General features: G+C 39.6%; 1 protein-coding gene across 2 annotated transcripts in view; it reads right to left on the minus strand.

Moving 5' to 3' along the window:
- LOC139933755 (plexin-B-like) overlaps positions 1-20,090 on the minus strand; it is a 46,844-nt gene that overhangs the window by 21,170 nt on the left and 5,584 nt on the right. For both annotated transcript variants that reach the window (XM_071927949.1, XM_071927948.1), the window contains exons 3-15: positions 19,410-19,595; positions 18,357-18,509; positions 18,122-18,237; positions 15,722-15,854; positions 14,697-14,853; positions 13,341-13,440; positions 12,158-12,275; positions 11,813-11,944; positions 11,168-11,263; positions 10,102-10,207; positions 9,407-9,600; positions 8,603-8,757; positions 7,546-7,663 (exon numbers count right to left, since the gene is read on the minus strand). In XM_071927949.1, the coding sequence (XP_071784050.1) occupies positions 7,546-7,663; positions 8,603-8,757; positions 9,407-9,600; positions 10,102-10,207; positions 11,168-11,263; positions 11,813-11,944; positions 12,158-12,275; positions 13,341-13,440; positions 14,697-14,853; positions 15,722-15,854; positions 18,122-18,237; positions 18,357-18,509; positions 19,410-19,595 (1,764 nt within the window). The remainder of the gene's footprint in view (positions 1-7,545; positions 7,664-8,602; positions 8,758-9,406; positions 9,601-10,101; positions 10,208-11,167; positions 11,264-11,812; positions 11,945-12,157; positions 12,276-13,340; positions 13,441-14,696; positions 14,854-15,721; positions 15,855-18,121; positions 18,238-18,356; positions 18,510-19,409; positions 19,596-20,090) is intronic.

Genomic DNA, 20,090 nt, shown 5'->3' on the forward strand with positions numbered 1-20,090 from the left:
GGTGGCAGCACAGGATCAGGCAAGTGTCTCATCAAGTTTTAGCAATAACTGTGTACAGAATTTGATCCGATTGGACAGAACAAATCCAACGAACGGCACTGCTGGACGGACACATTCCGCCATTTTGACACGTGAGTTACAGTACATGTAAATCAACGCTACGTACCATACGTGTATCACGTACCGGGTAGACCGCATAAAACGCAAAAACAACTACACGCATATTATGATACGAACATTTTAACTGTATTTTCACGCAATGGCTGATACAATACCTCATCCAAAGATGGACTGGAGCCATCCAGATCGCCCTCAGGCTTATAAAGAGTTTAAGCAGACATCAAATATGTGGTTCCAGGTCAAGAACATTGTACCTGATAAGCAGCACAACTACATAATTTTGTGGGCAGGTCGCGAGGGGCTCAGGATTTTCAACACCTGGGGCCTCACTGATGAACAGCTACAAGATCCCACAAACATATGGGATAAGTTTTCGAAGCATGTACAGCCTCATGAGAACTTTAGGATACACCGGCTTGAATTTCAGCGGTACAAACAGATTGATTCAGAGTCTGTTGATGACTTTTATACACGTTGCAAGGCAAAGGCCATGAAATGTTAGTTCAAGGAAAATTCTGCACTCGAGGAACGCATCATTGAGGTACTGATTTCCGGTATCAAATACACGCAGACGCAGAAGAAATTGCTAGGCAAGGACGACAAGCTGTCTTTGCAGGATGCTCTCGACATATGCCGTACACATGAAGCTAGTGTGAACCACATGGCTCAACTCGGCAACATCGGACACGATGCCAAGGTGGATATGGTAAAACTTCGCGGTCAATGTAAAAACTGCGGGGGCAGTCATCCATACAAGCCGAGAGATGGGTGCCCAGCATACGGCACTACATGCAGAGAATGTGGTAAAACTGGACATTGGCAACAGGTATACCTCAGCTCTGCTGGCAAAGGACAAAGCCAACAACAGCGGCGCAAACCACGACCCAGATCGGATAATCGACCTCGCGGATCTTACAGGAGAAGCAACACTCCGAAACCGAATAACCGTCAAAGTGAGGTTCACTATGTCCAGCAACAGGACATGGATGATGCATCCAATGACTTTGAGAACATGAGCTTTGAGACAGTCACAATCACGCAACAGATCGACGGTATAAACAATACCAACAACAAGCGCGTAGACAATCGCGATCAAGTGTTCACGACGCTCAACATCAAGCTACAACAGCGGCCAGGCAATCACACGCTCACAGCAAAAGTTGACATGGGTGCACAGGGAAATATCATCCCCCTCCGATTATTTCGACGCATGTTCCCCACATTGTTGGACGCAGAAGGATTTCCAAAACTTGGCACTACAACCCCGGTAAAGGGAATTCTCACAGCTTACAATGGCACACAAATACCGCAGCATGGCAGTATAACAATTCCATGCAAATTCAACAGTGGTGAGTGGATAGACGCAGAGTTCTTCATTGCTGACGCAACAGGACCTGCAATTATTGGACTGCCAAGTTCACGCGCACTCAAACTCCTCACGATGAATTGTGCCATACGTACACCCGCAACGCCAACGCCAATGCCTAAAGTCGCAAACTTGGGGCCCATACGCAACAAGAAGGACCTCAAAGCCCAATATCCGGATCGATTTACCGGTATTGGCAAGTTTCCTGGTCAATTTCACATTACGCTGCACGAGGACGCGCAACCTTCCGTACAACCGCCTCGCAAATACCCCATCCAGCTCAAGGATGAAATGAAAGCCGAACTTGACAGGATGACAGCGTTAAATGTAATAGCCAAGGTGATAGAGCCCACAGACTGGGTGTCGTCCCTTGCATTTTGCAGGAAAGCCAACGGCCAACTTCGGATCTGCCTCGATCCAAAAGACCTGAATCGAGCCTCCAAACGCACGTATCACAAAACGCCAACGCTCGAGGAGATTACCCACAAGTTCAGTGGTGCAAGGGTCTTCAGCAAACTTGATGCACGTCACGGGTACTGGTCCATGGAGTTGGATTCAGAGTCCAGTTACCTGACCACGTTCAATTCGCCTTTCGAACGCTATCGCTTCAAACGACTACCATTTGGACTCAAGGTTTCGCAAGATATTTTCCAAGAGAAAATGGACATGATATTGGAGCAATGCCCCGGTACCATCGGCATAGCCGACGACGTTGCAGTGTTTGGGCATGATAAGGAGGAACACAACAAAAACCTTCATAACCTCATGCACATAGCTCGCAAATACGGTCTGATCTTCAACTTGGACAAGTGTGATATTAACATTCCCAGCATCAAGTTTTTTGGGTGCTACTACGATGCTCAGGGCGTACACCCTGACCCCGCGAAAGTAAGTGACATTCACTCGCTACCATCGCCAACCAACGTCAACGAACTGCAACAATTTCTCGGTTTGGTCCAGTACATGGCACCATTCATACCAAACCTCGCAGATCATACTGACACCATACGCGCACTCATACGCAAAGATAGCGATTGGCAATGGTCAGCATCGCACCAGACAGCGTTTGACAAAGTGAAATCCATGATCAGCACCGAATGTACACTAACGTACTTTAACACTCGCAAACCAACAGTCATTCAAGTTGACGCCTCGTTAAAAGGGCTCGGTGCAGCTCTTCTACAGGACAACAAACCTGTCGCATTCGCGAGCAAGGCTCTCACCGACGCCGAGAAACGCTACGCAAACATCGAACGAGAATTGCTAGCTGTAGTGTTTGGTTGCACTCGTTTCCATACTTACATATATGGATCAAAGTTCACCGTCGAGTCGGACCACAAACCGCTAGAGAACATACAACACAAAAGCATGGCTAACACTCCGCCACGACTGCAGAGAATGATGCTACGCCTGCAACCGTACGACTACAACATAGTCTACCGCCCTGGACGCGAAATGGTACTCGCAGACGCACTATCGAGGCTTGGCCCAACGCGCGGTCCACTGATTGATCTCGATACGACCATATACGCCGTACAGTTCTCTACAGACAAGCTTGCAGAAATGCAACGCCAGACACAAAGTGACAAAACACTACGCCTCCTCAGTGAAACTATCGTCACTGAGTGGCCGGATGACCCAAAACAACTACCCAAGTGCATCCGCCACTACTGGTCCAACCTTGATGAACTATCGGTTGATAACGGTCTCGTCATCAAGGGCGAACGAATCGTCATCCCTGAGACAATGCAAAGCGAAACATTGCAAAAGATTCACGCGGGACACCAAGGCATCAACAAATGCCAGCTCAGGGCCAAAACATGCATCTTCTGGCCTGGCATCAATAAAGACATTGAACAATTGGCAAGCGCATGCAGCACATGCCAACGACACCAAAAAAGCCAACCCGCGGAACCACTTATTCCTCACGACATTCCACAGCGACCGTGGCAAACCGTAGGGACAGACATGTTCCACTACAACAACGCCGAATACTTGATTATAGCGGACTACTACTCAAAGTACCCATTTATCAGGAAAATCAGTGGACGGTGCACAAGTGCCACAGTCATACGCCTCACGAAACAGATTTTCAGTGAACTAGGCATCCCTACGAAAGTAATCAGCGACAACGGCCCACACTATGACAGCCACGAATATCGCAAATTCGCTCGTGACTGGGGATTTGACCACGTGACATCAAGCCCCAGATATCCGCAAAGCAATGGTTTTATTGAAAGAGCCATCTTAACTGTCAAAGCTACATTGACAAAAGCCCAACAGTCTGACATGGACATAGATCTCGCTCTACTTTGCCTACGCACTACTCCGTTGGACAATGCTATTCCCTCACCAGCAGAACTACTACATGGACGCAAACTAAGGAGCAATCTTCCTATCAAAATTCGCAACACGGTACCCCAAAAGGACGCAATCCATCAACGCCTCGTCGCTCGTCAGACTAGTCAGAAAGATAACCATGACAAGTATGGTGTACGTGCCCTACCCCCTCTCAGTGTAGGCCAGCATGTTAGCGTACAAGATCAACAGTCTGGCAATTGGTTACCTGCTGTCGTGAAAGACAAATGTCCAGAGCCCCGATCGTACATGATCGAAACACCAATCGGACATTCACCACGACGTAACAGGAGACAATTACGCCCACGGGACACAGAGAAGAAACAAGTCCGTTTCACCGACACACCACCAGTTGAGCTTCCTCAACTAACACCTACTCCCAAACCGCAGGAAAACAAACTTTCCCATGGACAAAACAACTCGGAGAAACCAGACAGTAACTCTGATCAAACTTATCATACACGCACTGGTCGTGCTGTGACAAGGCCAAAACGGCTTATCGAATCCTAAAGAAGGAAAATCAGAACAGTGACATTTCAAAAAGACATTGAAAAACTCAGTTATTACTATTGATGTTACCACTGCTATTTTGTTGACAAACAAAATTTGTTGACAAACAAAGTTACTGCTGTTGATGTTTATCATTTTAACAAAGTTACTGCTGTTGATGTTTATCACTTTTAATTGTTGTTGAACAAGTTGTTACAAACCGTTTTTATTGCATGTTGTAAAAAACTGGAGTCCACTTAAACCCCAAACAACTCAAAAGTATGTTTACTGTTCTTGCATATATGTGACAAAATTTATATCATTGGATCTCGCACATTGAAGTATTTTGTACCAGTGTTCCCAATTTTTATTGATTCCAATATGCCTAAATAGTCCTTCCTTTAGCAAGCCATTTTAGTATATGAATTCCTCGAAAAAGGGAGGATGTGAAGGTACTACTTTATATACACACAGCGCATTAATATACTGTGACCTCAATACGTCACTAGGTCAATGCAGGTACTCCCGCTCTCCAGTAAACAGTAATCTTGTATATGGTATGAATCAGTCACATCATTAATAAATCATTACATTACTCCAGAATATATGTCTACCGATATAGTATTATTACATTATCGGGATTGCAACACACATAGAATCAACGTGTTAGCTAGCGAGCCGTGCGAGCCGTGCACGCCGTGTTAGCACGGCCAGTTGGGCTGAAAAAACGGGCAAAAATTTGATGCACGGCTTGGGTAAAGCCGTGCTGTCTAATAATTTCAGTGAAAATTACTGAACTTCTTTTATTATTTTTTTGTTGTTGAACAGTTTAAAAACAGCAGTGAGTAAAATTAGATTTGGTTTTACCAGATTTCCTTCTTCTTTTTGAATCAAAATCTCAACGACGCAACCATAAAACAATCGCTCGAAGTTGCCTCAAAAACGCTGACCACATTGCGACCACACAAAACACAACGCACAAACCACACATTACACAACGCACAAGCAAATTACATGTACACAACGCAAGCGAGACACACAGACTTCGGTTTAACAGTCAGTCGTCGTCATCGACCGTCATCAGCAGGCAGAATGAACTCCATGCACGCGTGGTATGATAAAGGCAAATTCACACGCGTTTTTGTTCAGATTATTTTAGGTACCAATCTCATCTCCACGATCCTACAAACCATCGCGCACTGGATTTTTCTACTATGACGGCAGTATTGGTAACTGAGTGACACGCGGCGCAGTGCACCTTTTACCGCATACATTCTGCAGTTGCTTTGTAGATTGGTTCCGCAGTTTTTCCCAACTCGACGGCGGCAAACATGACGATCTTTTTTCCTTCTAGAAATTCAAGGGCACATACGTCGTTTGTTCGTTGTAGAGTTTGTTTGAAACATCGAGACTTTTTTGGATTTCAATGTTTGCATCTCTTGGGTGTTAATGCAGTTGACAAAACGATGTTTATTTTCCGTTTAAAAGGTTTAAAAACTGGTTCATGTTTCTTTACAAATCTCAAGTCGGTTTTGCTGTAGACCTCCCAAATTTATTTTTCAATGCATGGTACGTTTTTTTGCCCAGTGGAACTACTTAAATGGCACTGTCTTTCGTAACTGTTTGTTCTTTATTCTCCGCAGACTGTTTACAAATTGCCTTTGACCCAGTTTCAACAATTAAACAACCTATAAGACTTAAACGTTATGAAACCTAAAAAAATACTAAGGAAAGTATTAATTACCATGATCAGTCAGTTTAAATTAAGCAAACAATTATGGTACATGTAAATCACTCTTGGCATTTTGATTGGTTGCAAATACTTGTGTGAATCAATATTTTACATTAATTAATTGATTTGTTTAAAATAAATACAAAAACTATTATCAGCTTCTTGACCTTAGGCCTATAGTTCTTAAATCGAATGGACAAGAATGGATAGAAAATTTACATTAGTAAATGATAACTCTTAATTTCTTCAATACCTCTTCATTTATTTTTAGTCTTTAAGCAAAAATTTGTATCAAGAGTAACACATGCCCAAAAATATTTTGTTGACAGCAAACTTGTACTGCATTATTTGTATCGCTTTTGAATCATTTCAGGCTAAATGGGTCCAAGCTCCATGGTCCAAGTAACTGCTTTGAACTTGCCTAATATTGACCCAGAAACATTTTATACAGTTTAATAATGTATAGTGGACGTTGATCACGTTTACAATTTTCGAGTTGAAAACAAAACAAAAATTAAATCAATATAGTTTACTTGCAACAGAAATAGGTACCAAAAATGCATCAGAAACCACCAGAGAGCACCTACAGTAGCCAGAGCTTCCAGGGCCCTTAAGGGGGGGGGGGGGGAGACAGACTTGGCGCTGCGTGCTTGTGTTGTGTGCTACGTACACAATGTTTCTATTTTTTTGTAGTGATTTTAGGTTGCACTTCCACTTTTTCAGTTTGCACTCCCACTTTCCAAATTCCTGGCTAAGACACTGCATAGAATTAAGAGTGATTAAAGTAACTGATTCACAAAATTTGAGATGTGCCCTCTTTCTTCATATCAAGAGTTGATCAAATCAGACAGTGCAACCTCAATAGTGTATACAATTTAATATTGATCCTAATTGTGCCTGTAGTAAGATGTCGAGCAACTTCAGTGAGCTCATTATTAAGAGTGAGTGTACCTTGGGGTCCTTTTAAACCCAATTCAAAAGCCTAAATTGCGTTGTGTGTTCTCAAGGGTACAAACAAAGGATATTTCTCTAGACCAGGCCTGTGAGCGGGTCAAGAAAAAAAACGCGGAAAATTGTTGTCCGGATTTTGGGCCAAAATTATGAACGTAATAAAAGGCTTTAATTAAAAACTGAAGCGTAGAGAACACATTCACAGAAACAGTAGGCCACAATTCTTACATGTAACAATGTGGTCAAAATCAAATCAAATCGCAATTAAAGTGCTTCCCGATTCCAGGTACGTGCTGCTTGTCGATCTATTTCGGAAGTAAAACAAAAAGATAAAAACGGAACGGGAAAAAGCGGAGCTCACGAGAAAAACAAGGAACGGAAAAAAGCGGAACCCAAGAAAAATGCGGACTGGGAAAATTAAAAAGAGCGGAAATCCGCTTTAAAGCGGAGATTTCACAGGCCTGCTAGAACCTCTTCACCGACATCACAATAAATTAGATTCTTCATCAAGAATAAATTGAAAACCTACCTTATATGTGAATATACCAACTCGTGTTCCAGTTTGCAAGGCACCATTTAACCCAGTTACATTCACTAACAGATCCAATGGTTCAGATTCAGTATGCGCCATTGTTCTACAAGTCACACTATTAATGAAAAACACAATCAAAGATTCAATACAACCATTAGGAACACAAGGTTTGCGATTAACATCATGTATATAACTCTCTCTTATGAGCGGGTTGCGGTGGTTCAGATGCATCAACTTCACCTTTGGATGAGTATTTAGCGGGGTGGCATGGGTGTCTAGTACATAAACCTTCCCCATGTGGCTTTTATTATATCTTTCTGGGTTTTGATATCATTGAGGCTTTCTACCATTATTATCTTCACACCATTTAGGTTTAACGTATATCTGTGGACATTGTGTTTTGTGTCCTACAAAGCAACATGTCGTGCTAAATGGTTTTATGTAAATGAAGTAGGGATAGTGCTCGAAGGCAGTGGACACTATTGTTAATTACTAAAAATAGTTATTAGCACAAAAACCCTTCATTAGTAGCGAGTAATGGGGAGCTGTTGATAGTATAAAACATTGTGAGAAACGGCTCCCTCTGAAGTAGCGTAGTTTTCGAAAAAGAAGTAATTTCCTCTGAAATTGATTTTGAGACCTCGGAATTAGATTTTGGGGTCTCAAAATCAAGCATCTGAAAGCACACAACTTTGTGTGACAAGCATGACAAGGGTGTTTTTTCTTTCATTATTATCTCGCAACTTCGACGACCACTTGAGTTCAAATTTGGTCCAATTGAGTTCAAATTTTCACAGGTTTGTTATTTTATGCATAATGTTGAGATACACCAAGTGAGAAGACTGGTCTTTTGACAATTACCACCAATGGAATTGAAGGCCTTCAGGCTACAGTTTTTTGGTAAACTTTTTTAATTCCAGGCATATGTCCCTGGCTTTTGTTTTGTTTTGATTATGTTTGTATTTTGTATGTGTTTTTATGCCGAATAAATAATAATAAATAATAATAATAATGACCAATCGTGTACATTGTCTTTAAAGCGGAATTTCCTTACCTGGCACCAGTTTGATATTCCACTCGGAAGTCACTCGCATCACATAGTCGGCCTCCGACTGTGATCTCTTGGACGTCATCAAATTGACGCCCAAGATCCGTTCCGCTGAGGGTAAGACTTGTATTGCCTTGGATAGGTCCAGACGTTGGGAGTATCTGAAGCAAAAAATTTAGCAAAATAACTTGCCATCAAAAACAACTTGCAAAACCATGGTTTGACACACATCACCGTATTTACTTCATCGAACCGAGGATTTCAATTGTTGAATGATAAGCAGCTTGTTAATTATCTGCTTCTGGTGCAGCAAAAGAGGCAGTGGCAGCCTTGACTAACATTTGTAAGTTCACGTCTCTGGAGATGAGATAAACTCTCACCGTCACTCAGATCAAAGTGCTCTACTCTGGACACTATTGGTAATCACTGTTAGCATAAAACCTTACTTGGTAACAAGCAATGGAGAGCTGTTGATAGTATAAAACATTGTGAGAAACGGCTCCCACCAAAGTAACGTAGTTTTCGAGAAAGAAGTAAATATCCACTAAAATATTTGAATTTGGTTTCAAGACCTCAGAATTTCATTTTGAGGTCTGGAAATCGAGCATCTGAAAGTACCCAACTTCATGTGACAAGGATGTTTTTTCTTCCATTATCATCTGGCAACTTCGACGACCAATTGAGTTCAAATTTTCACAGGTTTGTTATTTTGTGCAAATGTTGAGATACACCAAGTGAGGAGACTGGTCTTTGACAATTACCAAAGGTGTCTTTAAGCCATAATTATTGCAAATTTTTATTAAAGCCTACCTCTTCTATAACAGGGTCAGGGCAGTTGAGTCCATTATCACGAGTAACCATGGAGTTAGTCATCAAACATACTGCACTGTCAGTGACTGCACAGATCCCATCACACCAAACACATCCAAGCTCTTCCTGGGTAGTTACCTCAGATAAACAGCGACTACAGTCTGGACGAAGAGACTCACACTTGTAGAGTCTTACTGTAAAAGAAACATGGAGTTAGCATATTGGCAAAATATTTATGAAACCTAAATGATTCAATATTAATTTTCTGAGGAATTGCAAATTAAAAATTTCAGTGCAGCCAAATAGACTGTGCAAGTCTCACGAAAAAGCTGCGCATACCCAAACTTTCAGGACCATTATGGTCCCAACCTTATGAAGTTTTATGAGGGGGTGATTTTGTTTCGTCAATAACTTAAGTAGATTTACAAAAGGGGTTTCAAAAAATTTAAGATCAAATAAATATCCCTGAATTTATACAAGCTGTAACAAGTTTTTTTGTCAATCAGATGTTGTTATCAAATATAATTAAAAGCAAAGATATGATTTCAGAAGGAATAAAGTGTTTTGTTTGATGTGGTTTTTCGTTCCAATATGTGCAAGATAACCATTTCTTGGTTTGCATGTTATCATTATTAGTTTTCTTATTTCAGTTCAGCTATACTTCTGAATTGCATTAGTATGTTTTAAACTCCGACTTTTGAACCCATATCTGTCATCCAGTAGATGTGCTTCATCAAGTGTATCGGTCCACTCCACCGTCAAGTCAACATTTAACTCTTGCTCATCAGCCATGTATGAGTACTACAAAAATAGTTAAAAACAGAAAGGAAATGGAAAAAGGAATAGTAAATAAGTTCAACATTTAAAGGCCATTATATAAAAAATGAAGAGGTGTGCAAAAGAGTATCAGCTAGGCTTAATCCCCTCATGAATCTACAAGATCCAACTTTCCTGGTTTGGCCACATAGTGAGAATGGAAAACACCAGACTCCCAAAATGCATCCTATACTTGAGACAGTGACAAAAAGAAGTGGCAGAGAAAGGATTAGATAGGAAAATGCTAATAGCATCTCCTACCTGGTTGGAACATCAAAGAGCACAAGATAAGGCAGAAGTGGAGAATGAAGTTTTTGTTGAGCCAACGTCCCTCAGGATACAGTCAAAGATTGATTGATTGAAAGCAGACAACAAGTCATACACTTTTATTATGGCGTGATTTAGAATGAAAAAATAAAACATATAGGCGGCTTCTTTATTTGAAAGGCCCTGTCCAAATTATCAGCTTCATCAGCTATGGCTATGGGCAGCTCAGTAAAAGGAAATATTTGTCCGCAGGTTGCCATGGCCAGACACAATCTAAGTTTGAATTAGACACAGTCTAAAAACTGTTAGTACCACTTTGAAAAACTGAATCTCAAAAGAAATTGAGTTTTGTGAAATCCCCTTCAGATATGGGAGGAAAAACCCTAACTGGGGAAGACCCACAAAAACAGGTGGGGACTGAAAACCAGACCCACATGCAAGGCTCCACTAGTCTTAATAGGGGGGACTCGAACCAAACCAAACCACAATATTAACTGCATATCCCAGCAACCCTCATTATTATCATGGGCTCACAAGCCACGCCCAAAGTGGGTGATGAGAACCCCTTGTCTTCATGTGCTCAAATTGCAGTTTGGGAAAACTGATGGGACTGGGTGTGTCCTGTTCCTAATTCATGTATGCTCAGATTTGAACAAGATAAACACAAGTAGAACCTACCGAGTTATCTTCACAGGTCAAAACATCATTCTCACGGGTTGCTGTAGCCGACTGTTTGGCTCCCTCTATGTTTAGACTACACTGATAACTCTTTATCTATCCATGAAATAAAAAAATAATGTTCATAAATAATTTTTTTTCCAACAAAAACATTACATCAGGTGTCAGGGTTTGAATTTGCAGAAAAAATCTACACGTTCGCGGATAGTTAACATCGAAGTGTGTCACTTTATGAAATGTCAGTTGTCTGTTTTAATTTTATTTTGGTGCCACAAACTAACACAAACCTGACATACTTTAGTGCTTTTAATGTTTTTATTAGTGTTTCATGTCCTAAAATTGTCAAAACCATTTAGGATATGAAACATTAAAAACAGTTATTTTATCAAGTTCCAAGCGATAAGAAATGTAATTGAAAACAATCAACTTTGGAAGGAGAGCGTAGTGTTTTAAAAAACCTTTAACTTTAGTCGCTGTCTGTGATTGATACTTTCACTCGTTTGGTGAGCATTTTTCAGTTTATGGCATTGCGGAAAAAATAATGTCATCAACAACTTAGACCAAATTACTTTCATACCTGATGTAAGATTTGTTAAATGCTTCTTTGAGATTTAGCTAATTAAAATACCTCTTCAAGTCACTAACCTGTGCAGGATTAGGAAGGTTTTCAGTCTGGATGATAATCTGTCTGTCTACTCCAGTAGAAAACAAAATCTCACCTCCTTGAATCTGTAGTTGAGGGCATGAATCAGGTCCTTGCATGCTGGTACCCTTATTCTGAAATGATATTTCACAAAACATTTTCACAAGTACAGCGGCTGGGATTCAAACCCACACCCTGATGACTTAACTACCCGAACTTGAGTCTTATGCACTGTAATTATTGATAGATTAAACATTATTTGTTATATGGTAACACACATAGAAAATATGAAAAATGTGGTGGATAGTTAAGATCTACAAGTTTTAATGAGGTGTATATGTACTCACATTCAGTCCAGTCACGATCACTTCATTTTGTCCAGAGCAAGAGCTGCTCTCATGAGTGCATCTATTCTCAAAGACACACCAGTCACAGGCCCAGTTGCTACCAGCGCAGGGTATACAGCTACAAGAATCAAAGTTTGTACAACTTAAATGAACTGCAATTATGAGGTTATTCCAATTCAGAACATCGTTACTCACTTTTCTCAATCTATAGGGTTTCTTAAATCTTCAGGTTTCTCATTTTACAGGATTACTCACTTTGCAAGGGTATACTCTATTATCGCTTTACAAAATTCCTAACATTATAAATGGTTTATATTCACCAAATGTTGGGGTGTTAATTTGCTTGTTTGTTTATTTATTTCCAAATATCACAATAATCTTAAAACATGCATTAGTAGGTACAATGGCTGATACGTGGAGGGCACCAGGAAAAAACCTAGGCTTATACAGGGCCTGGTCACTTTAGTATAATGCATTAATTGGTTTTAGTTTATAACAATAACAATATTAATTGATGAAATGAAAATTCAGAAAAGTATAATGTAAAACCACAAATTGTTTGTTTTGTAAACTGGTTTTCACAATTAGTCTTGTGGAAAAAAGAGGAAGAGTAAAAGAAAAATGTTTAAGTATTTATACAAGGCTAGATAAATTAAAATGTGTTATCATGGTACACGTGTAGTTACAAGTTGTGTCATTTTAGACGATATTGGCTACAGGTATGTTTTTTCTGGATTTTTTTTTGGAAGCTGTTCAAAGTTCTTATTGAAGGTATTGGGGTAAGCTGGTTTCATTAGAAGGTTACTCACTCAATCTAGTTATCTGAATATTTTCATCACTTTGTATGTTGAGACAACGGGCCGAATAAATAAAAACTAGCAATTACTTATCAAGTTAAAGGTCCAGCATTAGCAAGAAGACTGAAAAGTAAAAGATCAGGCATGAACATTTGCTCGCTGGATTACCTTTCACATCTCAATAAGCCTCAAGCATTGAATTTACCTACTAGTTCGATCAATTAATATCAATATTAAGGCTTACTTTTATTTATAAGGATTTAAGTAAAAGACTAGTAAAAGCAAATGCTAGTTTTTATTTATCTGGCCCATAGAGTTTGCAACTGACATCAACAATCTCAATATATGGAATCAGGAAAATCATTTAATCATTTTCAATGACTCACCTTGTATGTGAGGAGCAATCATAAAAACTGAACTCTCGATCCACAAAGTTGACTCCTGTCTCTGTTGACTCAACACTCAAGAGCATCGAGGAGTGATCATCTGAGTAAAGAAAATGCAGTTGGACATTTGAGCTATCAATTACTTTGTCATGCACACAATATTTTTGCATCTATCACATATCAAATCCTTTCTAGTCAAAAGGACCCCAAGCAAACCAGCCAAAGATGCACAGTCCAGTGACCTTGGATTAAAAAGATAAGAGACGAAACCCACGCTGCATACAGGATGCATAGCTTACACGTGTTTTGTGTGTATTGTGTGCAGCTCGCCGGGCCATGCAACGATCAATTTCATTGGCTTTCAGATCCACAATTTCTTGAATACACGCGAGCCTAAACCTCAACCAATCACAAAAAGGTTTACATTGTTAGAAAGCTGACAAGCCAGAGAGAAATGACTCGAGAGATCTAAGCTCACAGATGGCGCTATTTAATGTTATGATTATTATATTACAGCAGTTTTTGGCTACACGTGGGTTTTACACAGGAAACGGGTCGATTTTTGATAAAAAAGGCAAATTTTATTATGATTTCCGCGAGTGAAAAGCAGTTTTTTGTTCAGTGTTTTTTGCATTTTCTAATAGAATGCCATGTTTGGGTCATAATGTTGCAAGAACTAAGGTATACTTTGTTCAATAATGTTGTGGTGGCGAAAGGTGCGAAAAAAGGACCCGTTTTTCAATGTTTTTAGATACACGTTCTCATAGAGATGTCACGTGAAAACTGTCCAGTGGCTTTCGTTCCCCAAAGGAATCCATATGAATTTCAAAAGTTACCCTAGCAGTGTGTTGAGATGATGTAGGACTGCGTGTACGCATGCCATTTAGTTGTTTGTACTGATTATACAATATGACATATAATAACAATTCAAATAAATAATTTGGGAGGCTTATCATCCTTAATTGCAGCTAAGAGCTGAATCGCGAAGGATGGGGCTACAACAGCCACATCAACCCATTATGACCACAGAGCACAAGATTGAAAGTGTTTGATTTTTCCTCGAGGGAGGAAAACTGGATGGTCCAGAGAACCCTTGTGGCACAGCAGAGAACCAATGCACAACTCAACTTACATATGGCCCTGGCCGGGATTCGAACCAGGGTCACCTTAGTGAGAGGCGAGCCTTTTACGGACAAGCCAACCATGCCCCCCAAATGACTTTCAAATGACTTTGTGAAATGCTGCAGTTATCTTATTTAAAGAATGTTTATCCCACAAAAATATAATTTATTGTAACAAAACCAGCAGTAACTTACAGCTTAAAATGGCACAGTGGTTTTAAAAATGGCTACTAACCTGCCATCATGATTTTGGGTATCAGATTACTTGGTGGTGTGGTGCACTGAAGAGCGTCTCCAATTTTGTTCGCTGAGTTGCCAAATACTTTATCAAAGTTGCAGATATAATGCTGGCTGTTAGGCAAATCTGGTAGCTGCTGCACTGTCAAAGTTATCTGTTTTTATAAAAACCAAATGCAATGATTGGTAACAAAAATTGAATGTTATCTAGTAAAGGTTACCATGTAATGATAATCTCTAAATGAGTTGGGGTGGTTGTTAAAAGAACTGTAGGTTTCAACTTGACATTTTGATCAGTATGCTCTGATCAGCTTCTGGAGAAAGGAGCATACTGATCGAGACGCAACGATCCTTTTCAGAATTACCTTAACTAATTTAGAGATGATCATTACATGGCATAACCGCAAACCTTTTAATATACTGTTTCCACCATGGAAAGTTGCAAATCCTACTTTGTAATGTTACTATCTTAATCATAAATAGTGTCACTGAAAGCAATAATTAATATTATATAACACCCAAGCATATCCTTGCCATTTTTTAAATTGGAGGATTGTCTGTCACGTGACAGCAAATAAAAGTACTATTGCACGCTACGTCACTCACCATGCATTTTTTCGTTCCATCCGAAAAGTACTATTGCACGCCGAGTAAAACATCACTGCGTGTGCGTCTTTGGTAACATACATTCGGTATCTGCGCGTCTCAAAATAGCTGTACAAAATGCACATTTTCACTGTTGAATCACACAGGCCATTCAAAAGAGTGTAATTACACAATTTTTTTCATTCGTGCAAAAGTGCAAATATGTTCATTCCTTGAAAGATGGAATGTTCCATTCAACTCGACTCCGCCTCGTTGAATAGAACATTCCATCTTTCAACTGATGAACATATTTGCACCATTGCACTCATAAACATTCATTATTTGTATACTGGTTGTTTGTATGCTAAAAGGGGTGCAGCTTATTCTGCCTTGCAGCTTTTGTTTAATTATATTAGGCATAAATCTTTTGAAATTTACCTGTTGTTCTGCGACAGTGATAGGATGGCTGTCATACGGAGCTATATCAGTAATCTTAATACACTGAGGGTCATTGTAAGACAACCAGCGGGATGAAACATCTTGCAGTGGACACTCATTATACCGTGTACATCTTAGAAAAATAAAGTCAGAATAGATTGTTCATAATAAACTGCAACAGTTTGATTTTAAATTGACACATTAATAGGAAGGTCATTATGGTTCAAATCCCGCTCTAGTAAACTTGTCTTTGTTTATACCCAAATCAATTAAAATTTTCCCAGTCAGATTCTCTTGTGTTCAACTATTTCATATCTGAAATAAAAAGTCACATTCACTGGCTGCCACTTTTCCAGGCTGTATCCTAAAATTGTCTAATATCGGCAGGGGTTGCCCTTAACTTTTTTTTCAACTGGCCAGCAGGACCAGTTGGCTTGATTTTTCACTGGTCCGCCAGGTTTTTGACTGGTCCGTCAAATTTTGTATATGTTTTTTTAACTAAAAAAATACTGTTGTATACCAACTGCTCGATTTTTAATCGCTGCTATTTCAAAATTCAACATGAATTGCAACGTCAACTTAACTGCACTGGAAGCCATACTTTATTTATGTGTACCAAGTTATTGTGTTCGTAAGGGGGCTCACTAATTTGAGAGTATTTTTTCTTTAAAAAAAGTAATAACAATAATCTTGTTAAAATTAATTTAATAACAGGTCAAATTATTTGTGAGAGCAAATTGGAAAATTTAACATGATCTTTATTTAGGTAATTTTTTAGTCTACGGTTTATTGTAAGCGCTGGACATCGAAGTATTCCTAAGTACGAAGAACATTTGTATGAATTTGTTTTGATTGTTTTACTTAACAAAAAAAAAACCACTTTAAAACCGACTGTTAAAAATATTAACTTTTTATGTATTGCCTCCAAATCTACAGTGGGGAGGGTTTACGTGCGATCACTTAAGTTATTTTATCATGTATAAACATTGCCTGTTTGTACTTTTAAAAAGTATTCATAAACATAATACATCGTACCGATAACCGAAGTTCCCAAAATCTTCCCACTTTCGTCCAGAAAAAAAACCAACAAAAAGTAGACATCAAAATAGTTGCAACATCCATGGAGAAGCATACAAGTTTTACGGTATTTTTTTAATTATGTGTATGGAATGGTCGGTGCCGGCGTCTGTTTTGTGAAGAAAAAATTCATTTAAAAGCAGCAAAAACAACTGCGCCTTTGTTAAACCATGGAGGTGTTGCATTCGAGAACCCAAGTCTTTCTTGAAATTTGAACCCGCAAAAAAAAAAACCAAGCAACCGCGCACTATATTTGACCAATAAAACCATGGAGCCAAACTAGATCGCCGAACGATCTCCCGCAAAAAAAAACAAGCCCCAAATAACCAAAAAAAATAAGCAAAATCAGGACGGAAGAACCATACTAATCCCAATTAACTACTCCTTTTTGCTCATCCAGAGTATCCTAACTTTGTAATTTTTGTTCAATGAAGCCTCACCGTCTCGCTTGTTTTTCGTAAACACGCTAGACTCTTTTTCCCACACGGAAATCTGCTCCGTTGACGACGACCATGCTGCTGCTGACAGAATGCGTTTTGCTTGTGGTCTTTTGTCAAGGCGATTGAAGCTAGTTTTGTAAGCTATCGCGTACTTTCACCAATAGAGGGCGTCTATTCTCACGCTATCAAATATTCTGAAACGCCCTCTAGCGTTTAATGTTTCTTACACTTTTTGGCACACATGAACTAATACGAAGACTACAAGCATTTGCGTTGCATGATGGGATTTTGCGCTGTGTGTACATGTGTATGCGTTATCGTGGGAAGTTTGCCAGCGTTCAGCGGCACTTCGGGTGATTTTTTTACGTTTTATCCAAACCTTGAGTGAATGTTTTTACATTTTATTCGAGCCTAAAAATATTTAAATAATAGTCATAGTTCTGTAGTACCGCTGCCGATATTTTTGACTGGTCAGCCGGACCAGTTGGCAAGGTGTTTCAGCTGGTCCGTCGCGATTTCTACTGGCATTTGGCCAGCGGACCAGCGTTAAGGTCGAACCCTGATCGGGATCAGATTGTTAAGCTGTTATGAGATTACAGCCAACGAGAGGCGAGGAAGACCCAGGGTTATATCCGAGGGGGTAGGTGGCGTGATCCCTAGCTATTACTGCAGTTAATTGTTGCATAGGTTCCGACTTGCATGCCGAAAAAAGATATTGGCAAAATAGGAAGACCGCCAACATAGAACGCTCAGTTTACAGAGTGCCAGAATATTAATCCGGAGGCCGCTGGTTCGAATCCCACTCTAGTCAATCTTTCTATGTTCAACCCCAAATCAGTTTGATTTTACAACAGACATTGTAAAACTACAGGCAGATACTTACCGTCTTTGCAGAGTACACCAGCCACAGTATGGGTCTCCATCCATCCCTGCATCCGTACCAATACACGTCTCACACGTTGTATACTGACCACAATTCTCAACACGCATCTTAACCAACTGCAATATTAAAAGGGATTTGATTTTGAAAAGTCACATTCAACATCATCTTGTAACGTTTAATATACTGCAAAAACTCTCTTAAGTAATTCAAAAGGTTTTTCTCCACACCAACTCACCTTTTGTTCAGTTAGTAGATGGAGTTCTCCCGTTGCATCATTGATCTTCATATCTCTCTTTACTGGATTGGTGGTGAATCCTTTCAGATTATCATCAAATGGGATTGGTATTTGTTCATACACTCTGGCTGAAGATCCACTCTCAATATGGACCTGGAAAAATAATTTAAAAATTACATTAAAAAATGCCTATATTTAGCAACTCTTCTGCTGTCATCAGATCACCTCCAGACTGGTAAATTCATCCAACACTTTTCACAACCTTGTGTTGACTATCAGTTACCCATGTCCTTACAAGCTTGTGCAGTAATTTACTTATCACCTTTGAACATTTCCTGCAAAGTTAAAACCAAGTGACTTTTGTGATGAATTTTAGCTGGCATGTGACAATATTTAGGTCACAACCAAAGCTGTGAACTCACATTATTTAGTATTAGCTACACCAATTTGGTTATTCTTTGTTTATCCTTGGGAAACATAATCAGTGAAAGACTGTTTTTGAAATGTGCACGCTATTCAACCATTCATTAATAATTAGTAGAAAATATAAAAATGTATGAAACTGCAATTAAAGCTCCACCGATGTGAGCCTTTTTATAAAAACACTGTCTATAGGATGAGTGAATCACAGAACTGAAAGCAGCGTAAGAGGGAGGTGAAGGCTCCCTTACAGTGGCATAAACGGGGGCTCAGAGAAACCTTGGTTCCCCTTCCCCCACTCCCAATGAAATACAATAAAATAAACAAATAACTCAATCAAAACATAAAAGAGTCGCCCCCTATGTCTTAACCCCTGCTTGCACCCCAAATAGGAATGTGTTGTTACCCCACTGCTCCCAGAAGTAACTTGAACAACCTAGCAAATGCACCCCATCAATTCAAAACGTTTTTGTTTTTGTGTGAAAAATACTCTTTTTATTGACACAACCCACAAAAATTAACCATAAGTAATATGTTGCCTGGTATTGTGTAAAAATGTTGACCCTGAAAACCTGTAAGTGCCACATGAAAACCCATTGTATTTTATTTAAGAGGATTATATGGTTGAGTTACTTTTAAGAGTTGTGCTTCTGTGGTGCCAATGAATGCTACAGTGTGGTTGAGTTCAATGCTGGTTATAATGGAGGAAGTCAAATGGTCTGGTAGCTCCAACACTGCTGTAGATACCACAGGGGTGATTCCATCAGCATACTTGTATCGGCTCATAGCATCACAGTATAGGTCAGGATTGATAGGTAGCTGCAGACAAAATACCACAATTATTAGCCATAGCCAGGAAGTTGAACTGCCAGAATATTTGCAATCAGTTGGAAGCATTTCTTAAAATGATTGCTATTTATTGTTTGTTTTGATTAATGTGTTACGTTTCGAGAGTTCTCAACCTCAGCAAATCAAAGGTCTCCATTTTGGTTATCCCTCACACTACCAGGAGTACATGGACCATGCTTTTAGTTTTGCAGGTCCCAGAATTTGAAATTGTATATCTATTATGACTATTTCCTTCATGCCTAATGTCTCTTGTCTTGAACAATTTAAGAGTCTCCTAGAAACCCACAAGAAAGCGTATACCTTGCATCACTAGGATCTCTAGGTGGCTATGAAGACCCATATAGAGGAGTAAACCACACAACCATGTAGGAACTGTAAACCAACCATACACAAGGATCCTAGACTGGGATTCTAGCCGGTATTAGTTATTGAAAAGCAGTATTGCTTTTCATCACTGCTTTCACA

This window comes from Asterias amurensis, chromosome 2 (genome assembly GCF_032118995.1).
Source record: "Asterias amurensis chromosome 2, ASM3211899v1".
Taxonomy (NCBI): Eukaryota; Metazoa; Echinodermata; class Asteroidea; order Forcipulatida; family Asteriidae; genus Asterias; species Asterias amurensis.